The 26,326-nt window shown below is 44.6% G+C and overlaps 1 protein-coding gene across 1 annotated transcript in view; it reads left to right on the top strand.

The window, feature by feature from the left end:
• Nedd9 (neural precursor cell expressed, developmentally down-regulated 9) overlaps nucleotides 1–26,326 on the top strand; it is a 170,130-nt gene that overhangs the window by 44,968 nt on the left and 98,836 nt on the right. The window contains exon 2 of the mRNA XM_048420236.3: nucleotides 11,812–11,975. Within this exon, the coding sequence (XP_048276193.3) occupies nucleotides 11,964–11,975 (12 nt within the window). The 5' untranslated portion in view covers nucleotides 11,812–11,963. The remainder of the gene's footprint in view (nucleotides 1–11,811; nucleotides 11,976–26,326) is intronic.

Genomic DNA, 26,326 nt, shown 5'->3' with positions numbered 1-26,326 from the left:
ACAGCAATGTGCCTTCCAGTGAAGAACACTAGGACTCAATAGCAGTGTTTGGAGCTCATTAAAATTTAATAGATCATCCAGGTAGGGACTCTCTCTCAAGGTTTAGATCTAGCCAAAGGGAAAGAATGTCCAACGTAGGCTAAAGTTTCAAACTCCGGCTCTCCCCAATTCCCCAAGAGACAAAAAAGGAAACCTACAGATAAAACCCTTTGCTCATAGTACCCACGACTTGTTTGCAAGCAATTGTGTCTGCCCTGCAATGCTCCCCGGGGTCATGGCACTTTTAAATAGGTATCTGTAATTTGACACACCCAGCCATTCACCCATCCAGCTTATTGGGAGTTCAGTGTCTTTGCCTTAAGATCACATCGCTCTTCTTTCTCTAGCCCAGCCACTGCTGCTGGTGACTCTGCCTCTCATTCCGTGAGGTGCAGCTTCCGGGACAGGTCTGAGGCCACTCCGGTGACCCAGATTTGAGCACAGCTGCTGTCCCTAATTGTTCTTCCACGAGTTCACCATTTCCAGAAAACCAAATCGCGTTGACAGCTCTGCCACTATCCAGGCCGAGCTGCTCAGACGAAAGGCAGACTGTTGAGTCACTCAGACCTGGAGCCCCGGAGCCTGAGGTTCCGAAGAGACAATCCCATCATCTGTGGTGTCTGCAAGTCTCCTCTGTCCCTGGGAGGTAGGGAGCGGGGAACCAAGATCTTTGTCATTGCGCCACTGGTTATAACCAGTTGAGTTATAACCAGAGTCTGCCATGTATGCAGTGTGGACTCCACCCAACTCGCGGGTTCACTTTCCAAGAAGTCCTCGCAGGTTTGAGATTTTCTTCCCTTATCTTCCTGCTGCCCCTCTTCTTCTCTTCTGCCCACCTCTCATGCTACAGATCAAACCCAGTGCCTCTCATGGGCTAGACAAGAAGTTTTCTTCTTCAACAGAGAGGGAAACTGAGAAAGTGTAGAACTATAAAGTGCGTCTTAAATCTCTGTAGGACAGGCAAAGAGCTGGCTTCTGTGTGGCCTGGCTCACTCTCTTTGACTAGGTCGCAGGTCATCTGTGTAGGCCCCTTCATAGCCAGGGAGCTGGCTTCATCCTGCCCCTCTCTTCCCTTGTCATGTGACCATCTTGACAGTCCTCCAGATTCGCTGATGTCTGAGAGGGTCAACACGAGGCACATTCTGCTTATTAGATTTGCTGACTCAGTAGAACACTATCGTTCTACACTTGTGAGGCATGGGAACAGAAAGACCTGCTGATTAAATCTAGTGAGACAACAGCATCTCCCATGCTAAAAATGCAAGCCAGAGTCCAATGATGATAGCAAAGCAGTAGATGACGTAAACCCAAACAACATTTGTGTCCTATCTTGGGAGTTGGATACCGTGACTCATACCTATAATCCTAGCACTTGGGAGGCTGAAGCAGAGGGCTTGCTGAGAAATTGAGACCATCCTGGGCTATAGTGACACCCATCCCTGGCCAGAGGAGTTTGAACAGCAGAGTTTCATGAATTTCTCAAGTTGAGAAATATCCCTGAATCTTTCCTTTTCCCAGAATTCTCCTGTTCTCATGGCCCCACCTCTACTTCCTGCCTGGTCACCCCACCTCTACTTCCTGCCTGGCTACTGGCCAATCAGTGTTTATTTAAAGTACAAGTGACAGGATACAGACAATTGTCCCACAGCAATTCCCTATATCAACCAAGCACATGGACGAGTCTTTGTAACATGGATGGATGTCCCAGATGGCAGTTGCATAGGTAATAAGGCTGCTTATCTTTGCTACTTTAGTAAGATGACAAAAAGAGAATCATAAAAACAGCACAGAAACAAAATGCAGCCTAACTGCCCCAAAGCCTGGCCGGGACATCAGTGTTCTGCTGCTGTGAAGCGACACCACGGCAACTCTTGAAAAGGGAAATATTTCACTGGGGCTACCTCACGGTTTCAGAGGTTCAGTCCATCATCATCATCATGGTGGAGAGCTTGGTGGGATGCAGACAGAACTATGTAAGAGTTCTACATCCAGATCTGCAGGCAGCAGGAAGAGAGAGACTCTGGGCTTGAAATGGGTTTCTTGAAACCTCAAAGCCCACACCAAGGACACACTTCCCCCAAGACCATACTTTCTAATCTTCTAAAATAATGCCACTCTCTGGTGACCAAATCTATGAACCTATAGGTGCCATTCTTATTTAAGACAGTACACTGTTGTATAAACCACTCTGGTGATTTCCATTTTATCACGGCAGAGGTATGTTAGGTATACACTGGACAGATACTTACTTCTGCTGAGGCTTTTAGTTTTTTCAAGGCAGTTCCCTGTTGGCCTGGTTTTCTGTCCCACCAGGTCCCACAGCCATTTTGTCGCAAATAAACACACAGAGGTCTACTTTAATCATAAACTGGTTGGCCTGGTAGCTCAGGCTTCTTATTAACTCTTATAACTTATATTAGCCCATAATTCTTGTCTATGTTAGCCACGTGGCTTGGTACCCTTTTTGGTGAGGCAGTCACATCTTGCTTGCTCTGTGTCTGGCTTCCTTTTCAGCTGGGTGATGACTGCAGACTGAATCTTTCCTTTTCCCAGAATTCTCCTGTTCTCATGGCCCCACCTCTACTTCCTGCCTGGCTACTGGTCAATCAGTGTTTATTTAAAATACAAGTGACAGGATACAGACAATTGTCTCACAGCAATTCCCTATAAACTAAATCATCATGAAAGCTCTTTAGTGGAAAACCAAGATTCAATATTTCTGTTTGTGGTTTTTGAGACGTCTCATTTGGCAGCCCAGGCTGGAACTCATTATATAACCCACACTTTCCTTAAACTCACTTGTATCCTTCTGCCTAAGTATCCTGATTATTGGGATTACAAGTGTGAACCACCGTGATGGGCAACAGAATTTTTTTTAACATTAAAAAGGTAAAAATCTCTTTCACAGTATCCAGAAAGCAAATCTCAGGCATGGTCTAGGGTGTGGTGGAGTGCGTATTTTGAAGTGATAGGTAATATCATTTTAGAATAGTGGACCCTCCCTTTTCCCAGCTTAAAGACAACATTGGCAGGGGCACAGCTGCCAGGAGTCTGGGTAATCTTACTGAGGGTTCAGTTTCTAAGTGTGACCTTATGCTAGCAACTGCTTCTGGGTAACGAGGAAGCAAGCCACACCAGGAACCTCAGCTTCTATAACCCTGAAAGACAATCCTAATTACGTAACAGGTAAGAGCCGCCCTTGTCATCAGATCACAAGCAGCTAAACAGCAGCCTGCCTTCTGCCTGCTTCCCAAATCCAGCGAGCGCCGACCTCACCCCCACATTCTTTCACCATCCCTTCCTTCTTTGTCGGGCAGCAACTTTTATTTTCTATCCTATGCTGTGCTTAATGGAAGAAGAATTCATATTTCTCTTTTCTCTGTCACTGTTCAACCCACTGGCATCTGGTTCTGTCCCCCACTATCCCCTTAAAAGGACCGCCCTCTCTGCTGGGTGTTGGTGGTGCATGCATTTAATCCCAGCACTAGGGAGGCAGAGGCAGGCAGATCTCTTTGAGTCTGAACCAGCCTGGTCTACAAAGCAATTTCCTGGACAGGTTCCAAAGCTACAGAGAAACCCTGCCTTGAAAAACAAAAAAACAAAAACCAAAGCAAGCAAACAAACAAACAAACAACTCTACTTAGAATACCCATAATCTAACTGTAGAATTCTCCCTTCTTGCGGTTTATGAGAGACCACGCTACTCTGAACTTCTTACTTCCCTTTCTATACTGTGCCTTCCTGGGACTGATTCAAACTTCTGCTAAATGTATCAGACTTTTAACTCCTTGGGAAATCTTCTTCTTCTTTTTTTTTTTTTTTTAAAAAAAAAAAGCAGACAAACAGACACAACAAACAACCAAAAACCTAGTTGTCTAAGCTTTATCTTCATGTTATACAAAAATTGAAATAAAAATTCCTCACTTTCTCTTTAAGATAGAGAAAATTATCTGCTGGGTGTTCATCAGCTAAAACTTAGGGGCCAAGGTTAATGTGGATAAAATGGCTGAAGGGACACCCAAAGATCAGCCAGGGGCCAGAAAATTCCAGGGCCTCTCTGGAAAAGCCCTGCAATTGCTGGCTCCCTTTACTCCTTCACAAGCCACGTTAGCCAGTGTCATAAACACCCCTGCTTCCAAATCATGATCCCTAAACCGTACAGCTCCGAAGTCTCCATCTCTGTCAGTCACGTCTTTCCAGAGCCCAGATGTGTGTGCACAGTGGCCTAGACTCTCCCCAGACGTCACCCCCCACATGAAACCCAGAATGTCACATGTCTCATTAAATCTACCACTGTTTTGCAGGGTTGTTTCTTAATTTCCTTTCTCACAATGACACCAGACTTCACCCAGTCTCCTGAGCTTCCTCTTGGGAGCCATTTCCTTTCCTTCTAATATTCAGCCTCTGTTCCTTTCTCTTCTCCTTGTTAATACCTTCCTCCCTTTTTTCTTCCATGTTTCTGTCAACTGCTCAATTAAAACCCTTCCTATTTCTCATCTGGATAAAAGCTGTCCCTATGGGGGAACAGATCTCAAGACTCTTAGTAAATGCCTGATACCATGGATGATATCAAGCCTTATACACGCTTTGTTTATTCTTATATACACACACTTGCCTGTGATAACACTCAGTTCACAAGCTGGGCACAGTAGGAAATGAACAGTAGTCACTAAAAATAAAATGATTATCCTGTGATAGAAGCTGTCTAAGACATATGAATTGTCTATTTTTGGAATTTTCCACTTAACATTTTAGTACTTTAGTTGACACCATGGGTAAGCGGGGCGCAGGTGGAGGGGCGATTGAGCTTGTATGGCTTTGTAATGGAGACCTCTCAACTTCCACTCCCAGCAAGTTGAGGACTGGAAGAGGCACACATCTGGAGCAGCTAGGATGTCAGGAAACCCGACGGTCTCGGCAAAGATGAGTCAGAGGCCTGTAAAGAAAAACTAAAAATTAATAGCAGATGGACAAGGGAGGTAATGATCACCATCCAAGAAGTATCCTGGAGTAGAAGGCGCTATCTTGCCTTCTCTTCTGCAAGGCTCCTAAGAAGACCAGATGAAAGCATGTCTGGGACCCAACAGGACACCACCTCAGCCCTTGATAATGAACCAACCTTCACCCTCCTGTAGTTCATGATTACCATGAGATTCCTCTTACCCAGGCTTGGCTCCAGTTTGGAATAGCCTGCTATTTGTACAGAATGTGAAAACGTGAAGTGTTGTGTGGCTGTGCCTCCAGGGTGCACACTCCGATGCCCAAGCAGAGCTCGCTCCGCTTTGCTTTCTTTATTAAGTCTACCCCCGTGAAAACAAAGGAAACCCTTGTTTTGTGGACATTTAAAACATACCTGAGGATTTCCAATGCACTGAAAAGCCAAGCATCTCCAAGGACCCATCTGTAAGAGCTGAGATCATTTGAAGAACTGGATACCAACAAAATCTCAGTTAAATTGAGCCAAACCAGCCATTTTGATTGCTTAGCCAAGTTCAAGTGTGTCCAATGCATTAGAATTCCAAATCCTCAGCAAATGCTCCTTTGGCGTGACCTGACGAGATCACTGGTATTTATTTATTATTTTTATACACACGGAAAAAATTACACAAGAACCAGGAAACTTCCACAGGTAACTTGGTTAGAGCGCTGAATGGGACCCAAGAGAACGCTAAACAAATCTTCCCTGCCAAAGAGCAACAAAAAGCTTTGACATTCTGCTCTGCACGCAGGTGGTTGATGGACTGTTTTATGACGGGGATAATTATCTCTGTCTTTCTCTCTTAGTTACCTACCAAAATAAACTGTGCAAATCCCAACATATTAGAAGGACTCCATCATCAGCTGGCAGACCAAACCTTAGCAGGGCCCCATAGCCCCGGGGAATGAAGTTGCTAAGGAAGATGAGTTGGTCAGTCTGTGGTTCAAAAGGCCCTGTGTGTGGTTGAGCGGTACAGTCAGGGGCTCAGGAAGGGTCCTTGTCCCGCTCTCCTAGGGAAACACAGCCGAGTCCTGGATGGTGGTTTTTTTCTGACATCTTTGATGTAAATCTGGCACAGGCCAATCTTCATTCCCTCACAGTACCAATTCTTTAAAGGCAGGTCAAGCAGAAGGCTGCACTCGATTTATGATGTTCAAATAGGTATGCCCCGTGATGCAAGAGGGTTGAAGAGGAAGAGGAGACACTCTTGGCTAAGGATACTTTTGCTAGTGGTTCAGCAATGCTATTTCCAGATATAGGATTGAAAATGAAATTTCACCAGTCTCCTTCATTTTACATATGATGAAACTGAGGCCCAGAAATGGTTGAGTTGCCCAAGTCCCACACTGGGACTAGATCCAGGGCTTCCCGATGTGCTGTGAACAGCCCCCACACTGTCATCTGCTTGTGACAGAAAAGGGTGGAGGACACAGCCTACCTAGTAGCTACCTTTGGTTCACCCCATCAAGACCGTCTATGCAAGGATCAGACATCATTGGATTCGACACGCAGGGAGAGATGGGGAAAACGTATACTTGGTGTCTGAGGGCAGTGGAGTAGGAAATATGGGCTACAGGAACCCAGGAGCTTTAGACAGTGTGTGCTGAGGGCAGCCATGAGAGCCACCTTCTTCAATCTTGCTATTCCAACACATGGTAAAAAACATATACAAGCTTATATATACCGATCCACCAGGCTTGCTATCTTGCTTTGACAGTTCCAGCAAACTTCGTCAGCCAGGTATTACGGTCAACGTGTTACCTGGTCTTTAACTTATTTGTCACAAAGCTCCATTGTAGTTAGACTTTCCTTTCCACTGCCAGCCCCAAATAACTACGTGGAAACTTATTATTAATTATGAAAGCTTGGCCTTGTTTCACTAGCTCTTATACCTTAAATCAACCCATTTATTTTAATCTACATTCTGTCTCATGGCCCGTTACCTCATTTCTCCCTACACTTCAGGCTGCTTCCTCCTTGTCTGGCTGGCCACCTCGCCTTTCTTCTTCCCTAGTTCTCTCTGTCCCCAGAAGCCCCACCTAACCTCTTCCTACCTAACTATTGGCCATTCAGTTTTTTATTAAACCAATCACAGTGACACATCCTCACATGGTGTAAAGGAATATTCTGCAACACGCCACAAGGCAAATGTTTCTCTAAGCCGTTTTATGTATGAAGAGATTAAAGTTCTGGGGGGTGGTCAATGAAGCCACCTGTGAGGGATGGCAGCTAATAAAGGGTAAAGGTCACTGAGTAAAACACTAGCCCTTGCTAGGGACAGTTTCCTACCATGAAGAGAAACCCGGGGTGGGGCTTAACCCACAAAAATTCATCCTCTCCCTCTTCTGGAGGCTGAAAGTTGGAGATCAAAGTCTGCCAGGGCTGGTTTCCTTCAAGGGCTGGGAGGAAAGGTGTTTTCCAGGCGTCCACACTGGGCATGCAGGCAGACAGTCCTCTCCTCTCCTCTCCTACCGTGTGTCCATTCGTCTCCACTTCCTCTGTGTGTACACATTGACACCCTCCTTTAGAACAGTGTGATCTCTTCATAACTACCATATCTGCAAGGACACTCTTTCCAATGATCAAATCCAAAAGTGCCATCCCTAGGGGTTAGGACATCAATATATGAATGGACCAGGAGCAGCAGTCAGGCCTCAGGACTGCCTCCTTCAGTTTGCACAGAGAGGCCACGTGAGAAGGATCCAGACAGGCCAGCAATTCCCTGCTGTGCTGTGAGCACAGTGAGATCAAGTCAGGAGAGAGAGGAGTCAAGTTGTAGAGATGTTCTGGGGAAGAGGAGAGAGAGCGGCACTGGGTAACAGGTGGGAGAGGAGTTTGTCTTGGGGCGGTAGGGGCCGCTCCTTCATTACAAGGAGGTCTGGGAGGAATGAGATCCTATGTAGAGTGAATCTATGCAGAGGACGGAAGTTGAGGAACTTTGCTTCCCATGATGCCGCTGTTTTCTTTGTCTTTCCATATCTATATGTATATGTATATCTATAAAATACTGGGTTGCGTGAGACTATTTAGGTGCAAGCATATAAATGTACTCTGATCATACCCTCCCCCATATTCCTCCTCCCTCCCTTTCTCATTTCCCCGATTATCTTGACCCCCTAAACAGTTTTCTTCTTCTTTTATGACATATGGATATACATGTTTTTATGTATCTATATGAAATCTAAGAACCACAAATGATAGATGTGGGAGAGCCCAGCCCACTGTATGTGATGTCACCCCTGGGCCATTGGTCCTGGTTTGTATCGGAAGTCATGGAGAGCCATGCAGTCTTCCGTGGTTTCTGCTTCAGTTCCTGCCTCCAGGTTCCTGCCTTGAATTCCTGCCCTGACTCTCCTCAGTGACACACTGTGACAAGGATGTCTAAACCACTGACCAGTGGGACCAAGGCCTTTTACGGGGACCTTTGGGGAATATTTAACATCCAAGCTGGCACCAATCACGTGCATAACTATGTGGTGGTTTACCCCTTCCATCCGTGTGCTATGTATGCTCTGTGGCAACTTAAAAACACAGCCGCTCATGAGTTCACTTAGAGATTAGACTTTATCACCTCGACCTTCTGAGACTGCAGATCTTGCCTTAGCTGCCACATTTCAAATAACCATGGCCGCTAGCGTAAATATTCCCATTACTATTTCATATCACACTATATTAAAAGCCGTCACGTCATGTCTCCTAGTTACTCGAATCACTGTTGATTTCCTCATGTCCAGAGTGTATCTGGATATGGGAAGCCCAGAAACTTTTCAGAAGAGTGATGGCGTGCTAAAGTTATTCCTGGTACAAAATGCTTAAAACTAAAAAGAAATATATGCATATAAATACGATACCTTCCTTGTGGAGACATACGCTGCCCTGGGAAACCATAGAAAAGTCCCCATTAAAGTTAAAACATGCACACACATCACAGTGCACCTCTGCCTCAGTTTATGTCAACACAGATAGGGAACGGCCTCCATAGCAGTGCTATTCAAAACTGGCCTAGCACTAGAGAAAACTTCACTGTGCATTGGCAGTAAGGTGGTGGGCGTGGCTGCTGTGACCACACACCATAAGATCCACACAGGGCAGCTCCAAGCTCTAGGCAGCAGAAAGAGCATCGGTGAATCTCATCAACGCACTCGGTGTGGTGCCTGATCTACTTCTGCCAGTTTACACGTAAAGAAAACCAGGAAGAGAGACTGTGATGTCACCTCTCAAGCAGCCTACTGCTGAGAAGAAATTTAAACAGAAAATTGCTATAATTGCTAAGTGGGGACCCCCCAAAAATATTTCTAATACTGTTTTGCTTTGCTTATGTAGAGATTAAAAAATCGTGACAGGTATTACATGTAATTAATTTTCCTTTTACTTTCAGTATATGTGTGTGTGTGAGTGTGTGTGAGTGTGTTTCTGACATTGTTGGGAGCTGTAAAATAAAAGATTTACGTTATGTCAGATAGTATATTTTTCCAATAATAAATTTGAAACATCTCCCCACCCCAAAATGGGATGTTGAAGATAAGAGTGTACACTATAGTCCTATATACTTAAGAACTATAGCTTACACCAAAATTCTGGCAAGCAAAACTTCTATGTTGCTTTAGGACCATTGAGACATTCACAATTTCACATTGGAACATGTGACACCAGTAGAACTGGTCCCCAGGCTCAGTCTCCATGCCATGTTTCAAGTGCCTTCATGCCCTGGGCATACACCTCCCAGCCTTAAGGTCTACTTTCATCCCATACCTACTGCTCAGGAAGGTGAGGCAGAGGGAAAGGAAGTGTCTAGAATCACTGGACTGGGATCACTAATGTCCTCTAAGTTGGCACATGGTCTTGAAAGGCAGGCATGGTCTCCATGCTCACTAACTCTTGGCCCGAGACTCATTTAGAAGGTGCATGACTGGCAGGAATTCAGAATCCAAAGCCCATGACTCTACACAGAATCTTCCTTGCCTGGAGCTAAGGTCAGCACTGCTTTTTGTAGAGAAAGGGTAGTAGAGACCCCAGCGGCACAGGTCTGCAGTCCCAGCTATGCAGGAGTCCAGGGAGGCAGACCACTAGCTCCAGGCCAGCCCGAGGAACTGAGGCCTGGCTCAGTAAGAAGTAAAGAAGTCTGGTAATGCAACTTATTAGTAAAGCATTTCCCAAGCAAGCATGAACCCCAAGGTTTAATCCGCAGTACTGGACAGAAAATTTAAAAAGCATGGGTCGGGAGATTTCACTGAAACTTTCCAGGCTCCCAACACTGCTGCATGGCTTTTTCTGGGTGTCAAGTACATTACTCACAATTCATTAAGGTCTACCTACCTTTGTTGTGTTTCATCTATATGTATGTTATATTCACACACACACATACACACACACACACACACACACACTTACACATACAAATATAATTATGTAATTCCTGATGCTGTACTCTCTGATTTCCACAAACAGAACTCAGTCCTAAGTGATTGCCTTGTAAACACAGACGGTTTGGCCGTTAGAATGTGTGCAGGTGTGAGGACCTTCAGGGACACGAACAGGATGCCGGGAATGGACCTGTAGCTCCTGCTGGCTCTCTGCTCCGTTGGGGGTGGAGAAGCTTGGGTAACCATGCATGGGTTCAGCAGAGCAAATGAGCCACAGGCGCTTGTCCCCTTGCCATGCCACTGCAAATGTCTTAGAGGAAAATTCCTTGCCCTCCTCCTTGCCAAGAGGAGAAAATACTGTGTTTACGGAGCTAAATTGCAGGAGGCTGTTACCATCCTGGTAGAAGCCGTGGAGAGCGACTCCCATTGCCCTCTGCTCGGAATGCAGCCCTAGAAATGCTTGTCTTCCTCACAAGGACAGCTGAGAGGGTTCAGGAGAGAGTTAGCTCAGCAGTTACTGTGGACCAGATCCATTCCTCAGTTTGGGGCTCCAACACCTACCTCATTTTGTTCTTGACAGGGAAACACTTTACTCTTGCAATGATTCAGATTGCCAGTTCTCAAACAGATTTCTACATAGTGTGTGTGGTTTAACTATCCGGGTTTTCCTAAGATTGTCTACTTTAATATCACACACACACACACCACTTCAAAACTGAATCTTACAGCCGTGAGGAGCTGAAAATGAAGTAAAGTATTGGCCGGCCAGCACTATACCTCTGAAAGCCCAGTTGATTTTTCTTCCAAATTAAAAAAAAAATCAGAATCCAAGATTTGTATCCAAAAACTGTTTAAAATTCATATTTCCAAATGTCCCTTTTTTCTCCTTGGGGGGAAATTTGAAAAACACATGGCTTGGGTGACCCTCACAAGCTCCCAGTAACAGAGAAAGCAGGCCATGGAGGACACTTCAAACAGACAAACAGGAACATGATGAACTGGTTTAAATGGAGATTTGAGGTGAGGCAAAAGGTGCGGGAGAGCAGAAAGCAAGGTAAAGCCGTGACTAAAGCCGTGGATCCTAGACAGTGAAGAGCCCTTTGACCCCCATTCCTGTCACATCTTCCACTTTTCTCTGGTCTCTGAGTTCTCTCTTGACACCCAAGGTGCCCTTCATTACACATTTCACTTTGTCCAGAGTGTGCGCTGCTTAAGGGTAGAACCATGTTTTATTGTCTTTGACATTTAAGTAGACATAGCAGGAACTTTCTACGCTGATGTGCATCCCCGAACAAATGAATGGTGGATTCCATTCATGACCCTGCAGAGTTGGCTTTCCCAGCTACTAAGACGTGACCCTGAAGTGACAAAAATGACTTGACCCTTTCCAGAGTTTTAAACACCTTTCCATTTCCAACTTGTGTCTTCCAGGTTGGTGAACTGTGAACCTCTGAGGGCGGACACTGGCAGAGAGGCACCCCAACATTCTTCAAGGGGAGCTATGACAAGGAGGAGACAGGCCGGCAGCCTGCAGCCCTGGGACCATCCTGCAGCTCCAGAGCTCCCGCGCTCCTTAAGAGACGATGTGGGCGAGGGTGAGTACCGGCAGAAAACACGTTTTGTGTGATTCTCTTTTCCCCAGTGTCAGGAAGACCTGATTCTCGCAAACAATGGGATGGTTGCTGTTCCAAGCCTAGAATTGCTTATCTGAAGAGAAAACACTCATTATGGGCCTTCAGGTTTGGCTCTGTTTGGTGGGTTTTCACATGAATATGCCAATGTGCACAGGAAATCGGGTTCCCACCTGAAGGCTCTGTTGTCGTCACCTGGATAAAGAGAGACTTAGGAGAGCAGGTGCCTGGGCAAATCGGGAAGAGTCATTAGAACTATTCAGAGTGAATGGCCTAGCAAGGAATATTCAGAGTGAATGGCCTAGCAAGGAAGTAGCCTCTATGTGTGCATGTGTGTGTGTGTGTGGCATCTTTTCTGTGCTGATCATGCTGAATTACTCCATTCATATTAAAGCACTCTACAGGAAAACTGACTTGCCCTTGGGTAGCAGCAGTTCAGATTAAATTGTCCAGCTGTTTCTAATGGTTCAGGCCTATGATACCAGCTCCTTGGGAGGTTGAGGCAGGAGGAGCAGAAGTTCAAGACCTACCTGGTCTTGAGCTCACAGAATGAGCTCAAGGCCAGCTAAGGAACCTTAGCAAGACTGCTTCAAAGTAAAAAGAGGGCTGGGGGTACAGCTTGGTGGCAGAGTGCTTGCTGAGCATGAGGGAAGCTGTGGATTCAAGGATTCAATCCCAAGCAACACACACACACACACACACACACACACACACACACACAGGAAAATCAATGCATCTATTTAAATACAGATTCCTAAAGGCTCTTAAAAATAAATAGATAAACTTGTATGCAACTATACCCATTGACTGACTCCTAAAAATGGCAGGGATCATGGCATGGTATAGTGTCCCTGGAGGCCACAGAGAGCTATGGTTTGGACCCCACTGTCCTATTTAATAGTGACAGTTGAGAGCCAGCTGCTCGGCTTCTTTAGATCCCTGTCCCAAAAGTTATAAAATGGTGATGGGGTGGGGGCTATTTAGAGGCTGAAAAGAAAACTTTTAAAGTGATGTGCTCTAAAGGAAAAGCTAGTTCTTCTGACCGGTCACCAGACAGCTGTTTTCCGTGTTATACAAATCAGCACCAACTGCAGACAAATAGAAAAACCACCGAGCAGTTACAACACTCAGAGAGATCTAAATTAACTATTAAAGGAAATAAAAAGTTTGCCCTGGAAGTCATTAAAAACCACTTGAATTTTTACACTACTATGGTGTTTTAAAATAAAGTAATGACTTCTTTAAAATCCCCGTCATTCTGCATAAGCCAACCTGGGGTACCGAGTGAGCCCCTGTCTTAAAAACAAACAAAACCCTTCCATAGTGATAGGATGTTAGGACAAAAATCTGTCACAGAACCCAACACTTCCGAGGTTTTCATTCAGCTAAAACACCAATCCGAATAGGAATAATTCACTAGAAATTGGAAATATCTGCTAAAAACTTCCAAATTAACACAATATCAACTTCTTTATAGATAGGGCACCAAACATTAGCTTGTCTGTCTGACTTTTTAACAGCTACTTGGCCAGATCTACTGAAACAAAAACAGGGACCGAAAGTAGGAGAGACAGAAGCACTCTCTGCCGCAGCCAGTGCTTGGTTCCATTTGAGCCCTGGGATAAACACCAGCACTGGGCTGTTTCAAATGCATGGTGATCTTCAACTTTGGCATGTGAGACCCCGAATCCAGACATGTTCACTGCTGGGAATCTTCAGTGCACTTTAGTCAATTTGTCTTTTGAGAATCTATTCCAAGGCTTCTGGTAGATCTTTTCCTTATCATTGAATTTATTTCAACACCCCAAAACACACACACACACAACACACATACAACATTCACACACACAACATGCACATTCACACACAACACACAAGCTTGCATACACACACAACACAGACAGAGACACAACGCACACAGACGCACACACAAACACACACACATACACACGCACGTACACACACACACCACTCCGTACTAGCAAAAGCAGAATGTAATACTCAGGCTTTACTTCAAATCATGTAAATTTTCACCTTTCGGTCAGTGGAATTTAAATATCTGGAAATGGTTATCATGACCTGAAGAACGAGGGCATTTGTTCATCGCTATGTCTACTTCTAAAGCAAATGTTTCTGTCGCGTGTGGGAAGGAGCATGCATCTCTAAGATCTGCCAGGCTGCTCTCAAATCCCAGCCCTGCCACTAGAAAGCAGTGGGGCTTCAGGAAGGTATTTAGCTGCTCTGGGCTTAATTGACTTCACTCACAAAATGAGGATGAGAAGGGTCCTCGTCTGGAAGAGCGGTTGTGATGATCAAGCAGGTAAAGTACTTCTAATATGATGGCCATATTCTAGGCCCCCAAGATCTTCTTATGACACCCGAGACACAGAAGGCTCACACACCCAGGAGAGAGAGGAGAGGCGGGGTGTGAGGAAACCGCTACTGAGAGCTGGGCCTTGGGACCCTGTTTTAGACACGTCTCGGTGGCCCTCCTAAGTGTCCCGGTTTCTGCTTCCAACAGCCACAGTGAAGATTCCCAGACACTGCATAGTTTCAGTGTTAAGGCTTCATGCCGGAACTGAGAATCAACATGAGTTGAAAATTGCTCAGATGCTGGTTTGGCCAGGACCATCCTTTGGGAAAACCTGTGCATATGTTATAAACACTCTCGAAACTAAGCCTCATTGGGGGGGAAAAAAAAAGCCAAACTCAGCAAAGAAAAACAGGGCCAGAGGCCACTGTTCAAATATGACGTCAGCAGGCAGTGGACCGGTCACATCACACCTGCAGGGTCATCTGAGGGCTGTAGAAGGGCTAGGCACCCTTTGCAGAGTTGTTTGAATTTGATTTGTTTTCACAGAGCTGGGAGTTAAACATTTACCCAGGCGCACCTGGGGAGGACGAGGAGGCCGGCTCAGAGGCGCTGTCAGCAGCTAAGTTCTCCCGTTGGCATTCAGGCCCTGGCCCCACACAGGAAGGCAGGAAGCTGACCACTGGAGTGAAGAACGGTGGTTAATCTGAGGACAAAAAACCAGCTCATACTTCACAGAGACTGAAATAGTCCGCACACATTGCCCTTTCTTCCCAGTAGATACAAGTTCAGTGCAGGGCCAAGGTTGACATTTATTTATTCTGTGTGCTTAAGTCTGCTTAAGAGGCAAAGGAGATGTTTGTCAGACCCAAAGGAAACTCAGGTTCCCCAGACTCCAAAGGGCAGTCCTCGTACCCAGAAATGAGCTCAAGAGGGACTATAGGATTTCTAGCATGAGAGAAATGCCAGTATTTCTCAGGAGCTTGTAAACCAGTCCCCATTTAGCAAGAAGAGTCATTTCACTGCCCTCTGGCAGAAGGGACGTGTGGCACCTATAAGTATGTGCTGGCCTCCAGGCCCCCTCAGTATCACAAGTGCTTGTTATACATTTCAAAATCCATGATTCTGGATTCCTCTTTTATTCTAAAATTCCTCCAGCTTATGACAAACCCTCATCCTAATAACCCAGCTATTTTCGCTATACTTCCTATCTCATCTGTCTGTCTGTCTATCTATCTATCTATCATCTATCTATCTCGTACTCCCAATCTCTCTCTGTGTCTATCTATCTATCTATCTATCTATCTATCTATCTATCTATCTATCTATCTATCTATCTATCCATCCATCCATCCATCCATCTATCTATCTATCTATCTATCTATCTATCTATCTATCTCTTACTCCCAATCTCTCCCCCCCCCCCACACTCTATTTTATATTTTCCATCTCACTAGCCCTTCTCTCCTCCCTTGCATTCAATGTAGAGGTGACTGGTCACATGTTCTTCAACCATTCTTTAAACTGTAACCTTTGAGGGATGTAGAAATGCTCTCTGGCGAGAACTGCCATCCTTGCTTCCAGTTTCTACCGTGCAAACTAAGGATTACCTTAATTCTATTGGACCCCTATAAGCTTAAATAAAAAAGTAGACGACACAAAAAGGCACCCAAGAAGCGTTCACGCATGCTCTTCCCTCTGTCTCAGATCGCTCTCCAGCAGCACTTGACTGTGGTTGAAGTAGACATGGAGGCTTCATCTAACTTGAGGGAGAATGTTTAACAAAGCTTAGGTACTCAGAATCACTGGTAACGACAGCTGTGGCACAGGCGCCCAGACCCTACCCATTCTTGGTGACTTTCATTCATAGCATCCAGGGTGGGGCCCCGGAATGAACCATTTTATTAGCAGTTCAGTGCGGCAAATCTGAAGGCTTCTGACTGAGACCATCTTGAGCCGAATATGAAGCTCTACGCTCTGTTAGGCCCATGATGACGTGACACCTGCAGATGATTCTGCTGCCCTTGCTGTCCTGGATTCTATGCGTGCAGTAGACATGCATCACAGCACATCTTGAAGACCTCTTCCTCTTGCACAAACATCAAGTCTTCCAAAACTAAAGCATGTACAGACCATGTTAGTTAAAGCATGAAACCAATTCTCCCTCTGGTCCTCTGGTCTTACTGAGGTGTAAATCAGGCCCCCAAAGAAATTTAGTATAAATGGGCATTTTATTTAAGGGTGTGGATCCCCTGGGCTTATCTGAGGAATAAGAAGAATATTCGAGCATGGAGTGACTTGCAGGGGTGAATATAGCCAGCTGCTATATTCTGGACCACGGCTTCACCTTCTCCTCAGCTGGCATTGCTGAAAGGTGTCTATATCTCATTATAACTCACGAAGTCCAGCTCTGGGATTTGCCCGTCCGGAAGACGGACTAAGGTCTTGGGATAGCAGCAAGGCCCGTGGTGCAACAAGCGACCCCATAGTGTCAATGAACTTTGCTTTCCCCTGAGCACTTCCCCTGAGTTATTACCATCTCACAAGGGGTTTACAGTGCCATCTGCGGCTTCCTTTCCCCCCACAAATAACACTCAGTTATTCTAAAATACGATGCTTTAGTTTCCAAAAATGGTACTTCTACTCAGTCAAAATAAGGGAAGATGGAAATTGTGTGGGAATCCATTAAAGGAAGAACAGACTTAAGGAGACTACTTTCCCCAACCCATCAGTTAGTCACTCAGGTCTAAGTCACTCTCCACGTGATGAGAAAGGTCTTACAGGGGCTCAGCAGTTGCGAACACCTGCTGCTCTTCCAGAGAACCAGGGTTCAGTTCTTAGCACCTGCCTGATAACGCACAATGATCTTGAAACTACAGATTCAGTGGATCTGATGCCCTCTTCTGGTCTCTGAGGGCACTACACACCATACAGTGTACATACACACATGCAGATAAAACACACACTTAAAACAGTAATGAATGAACCTTAAAATAAAATCCTAGAGGCAATCGCAAACTCATCGAGAACTCTACCATGGCCCGGTATGCACGGTCTCTAATGCCAGCACCAGAAACTGGAGGAGGGTGACTTCTCTTTTCCTTGGATTCAATATTCACGATAATGAGATTGGATCCGAATCTCTTCTCATTGGTAACTAAAGTTTCCAGTGTCATTTCCTCATACTTTGTCTTTACTGTCTTTTAAAACTGTCTTCCCATTTATCTCCTGTGTTGTAACACACACTGAGCCATCATCACATTGAAAAGGAGTATGTACATCTTCCTGTCTTGCCCACAGACTGCTTGGGCTTTCACTGGCTGACACGGAAAAGCATCTTACTGTACACAGTTGACATACAGTGTTATCCACCCCCTTTCTTGTCCCTTTCTGTCTCTTCCCTCTAGGGTGTCATTCTTGAACTAAGCACAACTGGAAGGCACATTAGTCAGGATAGTGTCATAGTAAGCTGCGGTAACAAGCAGGCCCTACGAATCCTAGTGTCTCTGCACAATACCAGTAAGCTCTTCCTGTGGGACGTTCCACGATTCTCTCAGTCAGCTATTCCCAGAAAACTGGGCTTCTTCCACCACGTGGCTTTGGCCTCTCTTGGTCCCTAACTTCCTGCCATGTTGATGACATAGTGAGAAGATGAGGAGTAAGGTGGAAAATGGAAAAAACTGCTCCCAGCAGCTTCTGGTTACAAGATAGACCTAAACTCAACTCCAAGAAGGTGGAGAAATGGGCAGGCACTCAAGTGACAAGACCCAGCTCAGAATATTCCAGAGGGCTTCTCACCTGCCTGTACCAGTCTTACCAAAATCTGTAAGTGCTCATAACTGCCAGATGCATTGGCCCTTGGTTCCAGATCTTGATCTCCAGAACTCCCGGTTGAGGAAGTCTATGACCGCTCTACCCTGAAGCCACAGTTCCCAGGCAGGGCCTCTGGGCCTGAGAGCTGGTCAGAAGAAAGCTTTACGGCAAAAATGCCAGTGGCAAGCTGTAATTACAGGAAATGCACCCTGGTTCCTAAGGGAGGTACAATTGGTACAGGGAAAGCTGAGAAAACCTGAAACAGAAGTTCGATAATGCTGCACTCAGAGGCCCTGCTGCCCCCGAAGGCTTATGTTCTGGACCCAAATCTTTTGAGATAGGCTTAAAGGGTGGAGCTGGGGCTTAAAGGGAATTTGGCTTGCAGCCACCAACTGGTTTGGGGGAAAATGAGTTTGGAAGGGCTGTCCTCCGGTCGGATAAACTGTGACAAGAAACAGGGGCTTCCAAAAAACACTGGATAAAAAATGAGGAAATGGATGTGGGCTTGCCTCAGTGGATAGGAAAGAGAGTGGGCGTGGCTCTTAAAGAAACAGGACAAACATTACACTAAGGCGCTTGAAGAAATTATGTATCATTCTGACTTCTCTCTCCCGTAACAGCTAGAGAAAAATAAATATAAAATAAATAGTATCTGCCACTTGGCTGAAAAGTGTTAATACAGTCTGCTGTACATTTCTTAACATAAAGTTAAATACCATTCCAAGTATGGCATCACATGCTTGTGATTTCATCACTTGAGTGTCTGAAACAAGAGGATTGCCATGAGATTGAGATTAACCTGGACTAAAAAGTGAAACCCTGCCTCAAAACAAATGTATAAAAATATAGGGATACGCCAGGAGGTAGGAAATAGTCAACAGTCCCAGGTAACCTTGGGTGCATGGGGGGGGTGGGAGGGTTGTTGGAAGGGGAGAGGGTTAGAGAGAAGGGAGTAGGGGAGGAATGGAGAAAGCTCGGTTGACCGGGATGGGGGGAAGTGAGGAAGGATGAATGTGGGATCAGGGACTGCGAGGGATACTATCACCCACTGATACAAGGGGTCGGATCTAATGAGAGTTTACCAAGGCCAGATGGACCGTGACTGATCGAGCATGTGATCCAACCAGATTCTCTGAATGTGGCCGGATTTTCTGAATGTGGCTGGCCTGCAGTCTTTCTGAGAAGCCATTGACAATGACACTGGGACTGGTTTCCTCTGCATATACTGGATTTTTTGGATCCAGTCTGTTTGGATGCTCACCTTCCTTGACCTGGAGTGAGGGGGGAGGAACTTGGACTTCCCACAGGGCAGGAGACCCTGACTTCCCTTGGGGACAAAGAGGGAGGAGGAGAGGGAGGGGGGGAGTGGGAGGGCGTTGGGAGGAGGGGCGTAAATGGAAACTTTTTATAATTTAATAAAATTACTTTCAAAAAAAAAAGAAAAAAAATATAGGGATAATAATAATAATGATAATAGTAATAACAGAAAATAAGTCTATAGTAGTAACCAGAATTACTTTATTGTTTCTTTCTCAATATCTTTATAATTTCATTTCCTAGATGACAGATCAAGTAATAAAAAAGAGCAAACCGATAAAGCTCGAGGTCAGTCAACTCCATTCTTCATGTTCTCGTCTCATTCTTTTCTTTCCATGCTAACTACACACGTGTGCTTACACACACACACACACACACACACACACACACACACCCCACAGAGAGAGAGCAAGAAAGAAAGAGGAAGAGAGCAATGGGTGGCTTGTTTCTTACTTCCATGCTAGCTAATTATATCAGTCTTGCTTCTCTAGCTCCTTTATATTTTGTATGCATGTTTTATGAAATTAACTCTGAAAGTTTCTTGCCTCCATATTCTTCCAGGATAGCTAAGCCACTTGCCTTCCCCTCTTGCCTCCCACCCTCACAACTTAGGTTCAAACTCAGGCTTTGCCATTTAACCCAGTCGTGCTCAGAAAAACCCTTGATTTTGTTGGCTTCAAAATGGCTGCTTTAAAAACAACAACAACAACAGAAAAAAAAGAAACCAAAACCAGGAACCTTATTTCCCCAAATGACAGGAACAAAGTGTGCTTTGGAAACAAGGAACTTGAAGAGTTACTATCATAAAATATTTGTCCAATACGTAGAGGAGCACCACTGATACAGTTATCCAGTTATGAAAGTAAACCAAGAAGCTACCCATCTCTACATAAGGGGAAGTGTGTGGAGCCAGGCTTGGTGGCAGGCGGTAGACATCTGTAACTCTTGCGCTCAGGAGGCTGAGGCAGGAGGATCCTGACTTCAAGGCTAAGCTTAAACTACATAGTGGGGTCCTGTCATGAAAGAGAGATGGGGTGGGAGGTACTTCAAAATTCAATTATATAGTAGAATGAGGAGGACAGGCATGTGGTCACCAGTCAATGAGCAGAGAGTCAATTGGCTGGTTGAACAGGAGTTGATTAGCCAAGGAAACACTGTGAGCATCAGAGGATGGAGGCCCTCTGCATATACGTGGAAATGCCTAGGGAAGACATGGTCCTGGCACTGTGGTTCCTTGATACACTGTCATATCTAGACTGCCTTCCATCACCGGCAGTCTGTTTTGAAGAACTCTCTTCTGACTGCAGATATCCCAAGAGACTTGTCACCAGGGCTGCAAAGCATGCTGCTCTACTACCCACTCTATTTATCACCTTAAATGAATATCATCCTACTAATGTTGGGTGCTGCCTCCTTTGTAAGCACGTTGACAGAAATCACTTTTATGAGCCTAACAAATTTCAGCCCATTGTGTACTCTTCAATATAACAGCTCAGTGAAGGATGGATCCACCTGAGCAGGCACACTGTTGCTTAGCAACACCTCAGTTCTTCCTCTAAATGAGACATGGGCCATTGTGACAGCATCGCATCCAAAGGTTGTTCCAATGCTTCAACTGACTCCATTGGCTTGACAAGACAATCGCTGTATTGCAAGCTAGAAGCAGGCTATGGGCTAAAGTGATGGAAAAAGCCAAGATCATTTTAATAGGCCATTGCATCTGCGACTCCGCCACAAACAGCTTCTCCCACAGCAACAAAACCCTTGACAAAATCATGCCTTCCTGGTTTTCCCACACCTTCTTCCCGTGCAATGGCCATTGGGTGAGAAATATCATGACAGCTCATTACAAAATCCAACTTCCAAGGTGGGTTACATGGCTCTGTTCACCTGTCGGGTTGTAGGTGTGGCAAGTCTTACACATGTGACTTCTCCACTCTGCCACCAACCCCAACTACCTCTGGAATCTTGGGCATGAAATCTTGGATTTTACATGAAACCTGCTAATGTGGGGGGAAAAGCTATAGGGATTTCTATAGAGTCTCAGATAGGAATACATAAGACAGTACACAAAGATTAGGAGATTGGGGGGTGGAGAATACTATGTCCTGACACGCAGAATGGAACCCTACCCAGCCACAGAAATGAATAAAATACTGTCATTTGCAGCCATATGAATTGAACAAGATCTGGTGTGAAGGGAAACAAACCAGGCTTGGGGTGGAAGGAGGCAGGCTGGAGACACTGGCTACAACTTTCACACTCATGAGGGAGTCAAGAACTCAAAGATGTAGTGCAGAACACTGGCCAGTAGAGGCCCGGAAGGGCAAGAGTCTAAAAAGGAGAGATGGAACAGGGATGGTTGACGGAGCGGGAGAGGCAGTTGGAAGGAAGACTAGTACAAGAGAATACAGCACAGAGGGAACTGTGTCTTACAACTAACTAAAAAAAAGAAAGAAAAAAAAAGAAAAAACTGGTAGAAATGATTTGAACGTCCCTGGCACAATGATACATGTTTGAGGTGGACAAACCCACACAATGATATGTGTTTGAGGTGGACAAACCCACACAATGTTATGTGTTTGAGGTGGACAAACCCATTATGCTGAGCTGATTATAACCCATTCTCACACATGTACCTAAATATCACCCTACCCCCATAAGTATGAACAAGTATATATCAATTAAAATATCCCATAAGTCGCATGAATTTGAGACAGGATATAGTAGGTGGATGGGAGGAATTGGAGTAGCAGGGGTGGGAATGGTGTAAATGCATTATACTCAGCTATAAAATTCTCAAAATACTTGATTACAAAGCAAACCTCAACAGATACAAAAAATTAGAATAACCCAATGTATCTTATTGGATCACCATGCCTTAAAGTTAGAATTCAACAGCAACACTAATTCCAGAAAGCACACAAGCAAATAGAAATTGAACAATGCTCACCTGAGTCACCAAAGGGTCAAGGAAGAACTAAAGAAAGAAAATTAAAGACTTCCTAAAATTCGATGAAAATGACCACACAACATTCCCAAATTTATGGAACACAATGGAAGCCATGTTAAGAGGAAAGTTCATAAGCACTAGACGCCTACAGAAAGAAGCTGAAAAATCCCACACTAGTGAGTTAACAGAACACCAACAAGTTCTAGAACAAAAGGAAGCAAATTTGCCCACAAATTCACTAGACAACTGGAAATAATCAAATTGAGAGCTGAAATCAACAAAATAGAAACGAAGAAAAAATACAACGAATCAGTGAGACAAAGAGTTAGTTCTTTGAGAAAATCAACAAAATAGACAAAACTTTATCCAAACTAACCAAAAGACAGAGAAAGACTATCCAAATTAACAAAATCAAAAATGAAAAGGGGGACAGAACAACAGACATGGAGGAAATCCAGAAAATCATCAGGTCATACTTCAAAAACCTGTACTCCACAAAACTGGAAAACTTAAAGGAAATGGATTATTTGAGGAAAATGGACAATTTTCTGGATAAATATCACTCACCAAAATTAAATCAAAATCAGATAAGAAAAGAAAATATACCTATAACCACTAAGAAAATAGAAACAGTCATCAAAAGTTTCCCAACCAAAAAAAGCCCAGGACCAGATGGTTTCAGCACAGAATTCTACAAGATTTTCAAAGAAGAACCAACACCAATACTCCTCAAATTGTTTCAAACAATAGAACAGAAAAAACATTGTCAAACTCTTTTTACAAGGCTACAGTTACCCTGATACCCAAAACCACACAAAGACACTGCTAAGAAAGAGAATTACAGATCAATCTCACTCCTGAACACTGAGGCAAATATACTCAATAAAATACTGGCAAACCGAATCCAAGAACACACCAGAAAAAGTCATCCACCATGACAAGTAGGCTTCATTCCCAGAGATGCAGGGATGATTCAACATATTAAAATCTGTCAATGTAATTCACCATTATAAACAAACTGAAAAAAAAACCACATGATCATCTCATTGGATGCCAAAAAAGCCTTTGACAAAATTCAACACCCTTTCATAATAAAAGTCTTGGAGAGAGCAGGGACACAAGGAACATACCTAAATGTAATAAAAGCAATATACAGCAAGCCAACAGCCAACATCAAACTAAATGGACAGTGCCTGAATTTTTATGTGCACTCTTAGGGATTCATACTCAGGTGTCCAGGTGTGCACAGCAGACATTATACTGACCAAGCCATTTTCTCAACCCTGCTGACTTCTTTTACTCAACATGCTTGATTTGATTTTTTTCTATCCATGTTTTCTCATATATCAGCATTCATTCTTTCTTATTGTTGCTAAGTAGTCATCCTTGTATGCGTGTACTGCTATTTACCTGCTTATATTTGAAAGACACTTGGGTTGTTCCCATTTTAGGGCAGTTGGAAACTGCCTAAAAGTTCCCAAACTTTTATGTTAAAATATTTGTAAGAAAATACGCCTTGCATGCATCTGGTCCACTCCTGACTTTCTCAGAAACTGTCAAACTGCATCCTCATCAGCTATATGAGAATGTCCTGATTCCTCCACAGCCTTGTCAACACTTGGTGTTGTCAGATTTTTCTTTTAATTTTAGCCATTCCCATAAAGAGGTGAAGTGATGTTTTCTGGATTTCGCTTTTGACTAGTGATGTTAAAACATCTTTTTATGTGGTTCTTGGTCATCCCGTGTCCTCTTGTGTTGTCTGTGTCTCTGTGTGTGTGTGTGTGCGCGCGCGCACATGCGGACATGACCGTGGAGGCCAGAGGCCAACACTGTGTGTCTTCCTCAATGATTCTCCATCTTCGTTTCTGAGACAGTGTCTCTCACTGGCCTGGGGCTCACTGACCCAGCAGGTCAAGCTGACAAGACAACATGTTCCAGCAATCCCCAAGTCTCTGTCTTCTCAGGTCTAGGATTACAGGCTCATGTCACTGTGCCCTGCGTTTTAAGGACTATTGGGGGTCTGACCTCAGGTCCCCATGTTTGTAGAACAAGCACTTTACTATCTCCCTAAATTCCACCCCCTGTGTTCTCTCATAAAGTGTCTATTCAACTATTTCACCCACTGTAAGCAGATTTGCTTTCTTATTATTGAGATTGGGTTTCTTGTCTATTCATGCTTGGTCAAACTGATGTATGTGGTCCCTTTCTCCCAACATCTGCCTTGTTTGTTCATTTTGTTAGCAATGTCTTTAGAGGAGCGGTTCTCAACCTTCCTAATGCTACGACCCTTTAATGCAGTTTCTCATGTTGTGCTGACCCCCAACCATAAAATTATTTTCATAACTCTCATTTTGCTACTGTTATGAGTCATAATGTAAACATTTGTGTCCTTCAGTCGTGGCGAGCATGGTTTTGTGAGTCCTGGCTCTGAGTCATTGTGTTCCTCTGAGCTCTTCTGCTGAGTGTCTTGCTTTTAGTTTATGGTTCTTTGGGTCATACACGTTTGCACATGAAGGAAAAACTAGTCTTTCAATTTCTGCCAAAAGACTGCATTTGGATTTTGCTTGGGAGGAGGGTTGCCATCTTTGCCGGCACTGAGTCTCCTGGTTCTTGAAAGCATGTGTGTCCTCATTTCTTTCTCTACTGCATTTTTCTCACTGCGATTTTCTGGTTTTTCAGTGTATAGAGAACTCAGAGAGTCCTCAGCCTGGGAATGGAGAGAAAATGATCAGTTTCCTCTTTCAGATGAGCTGAAGGCCCAGGCCCTTGGGCTTCCTTCAGCAGCACACTATGGAAACAGAAGGGGGGCAATTGTGCCCATGCCCCAGAATTCTGAGTGTTAAGGGAAAGATAAGGCTGTGCGGTCAGACACCTGGGTTTCAATACCGTCTCTTACACTTAGAGCTCATACCTGGAAGATTTAGTCTCTCTGAATCTCAAGCTTTTTGGTTAGCAAACTGCAGAGAACCCCAGCACCGCCCCCCTCCAGAAGGCCTCTATGAAGATAAAACTGAAGAGATACTCAGATCTATTCCTGTCACCTCATAATCAATTGGTAAATATTAGCAATATCAACTGATTTTTCTTATCAATAATAGTGTGTTAGATCAAGAGCAAGAAAGTAGATACTGTTGGTTTCTAGAGAAGACTGGGCCACTCAGTTAACAGATTCAGGGATGCCTCTCACCTGACTTGACCATTACCAGTTGACCAGAATTTTCCAGAAGAAAATACTATTCTGTGGATTATGTGGCTTAATCACCATGATGGGCAAGCCTCCATGTTTAGTTTTATTACCGTTTTTTTTTTTATTCACTGCCCATCTTGGGGTCTGGGGGTTTGGAGGAGGCTCCACTAATTATATCCCCTTACGACTCCTGACTCTAAGAACCTGACCCCCCCTAAAGGATGATTCAACCCCAGAGACTGTTTCCAGAGCCCTCATATCCCACATCAAGCAGGAGGAAACAGAAGACTTCAGGACTGGCTACTTCTGGTGGCTGAGACCTTTGCTCGAATGACCTGGCCCCAGATATTCACAGACAATGTTGGAAACCAGCCTTAGCTGGACTGTCACTCAGAACCTCCCAGAAGCCCTCCCCTAAGCTCCCCGGCACACCCAACTGCTCTCTGTGTTCTCTGAGAGCTGATGCATTTTGGTATTGGCTCTTGCTCCTTCGGTGTTCAACCAGGGAGTCTGCAGGAGTAAAGGAGCTGCAGGGTTGGTTCTTCAAGGTAAAGGGGATGAGAGAGCGAATTTGTTGGTCATGCACGGCTCAGGCATGATGACTGAAAAGTTTCGATTAGGACTCCCCAAGACCAAGTTCTCAGCACAGAGGAGATGTACGTGCCCCAGAGAGACAGAGGGCAGAGAATAAGAGACAAAAACAGGAGATAGAGAACAAGGGAGAAGGGGAAGGG

The sequence above is a fragment of the Myodes glareolus genome, chromosome 14 (assembly GCF_982192425.1).
Source record: "Myodes glareolus chromosome 14, mMyoGla1.1, whole genome shotgun sequence".
Classification (NCBI taxonomy): Eukaryota; Metazoa; Chordata; class Mammalia; order Rodentia; family Cricetidae; genus Myodes; species Myodes glareolus.
The sequence above is the reverse complement of the archived record's forward strand: the minus strand, read 5'-3'. Positions and strand labels throughout refer to the sequence as shown.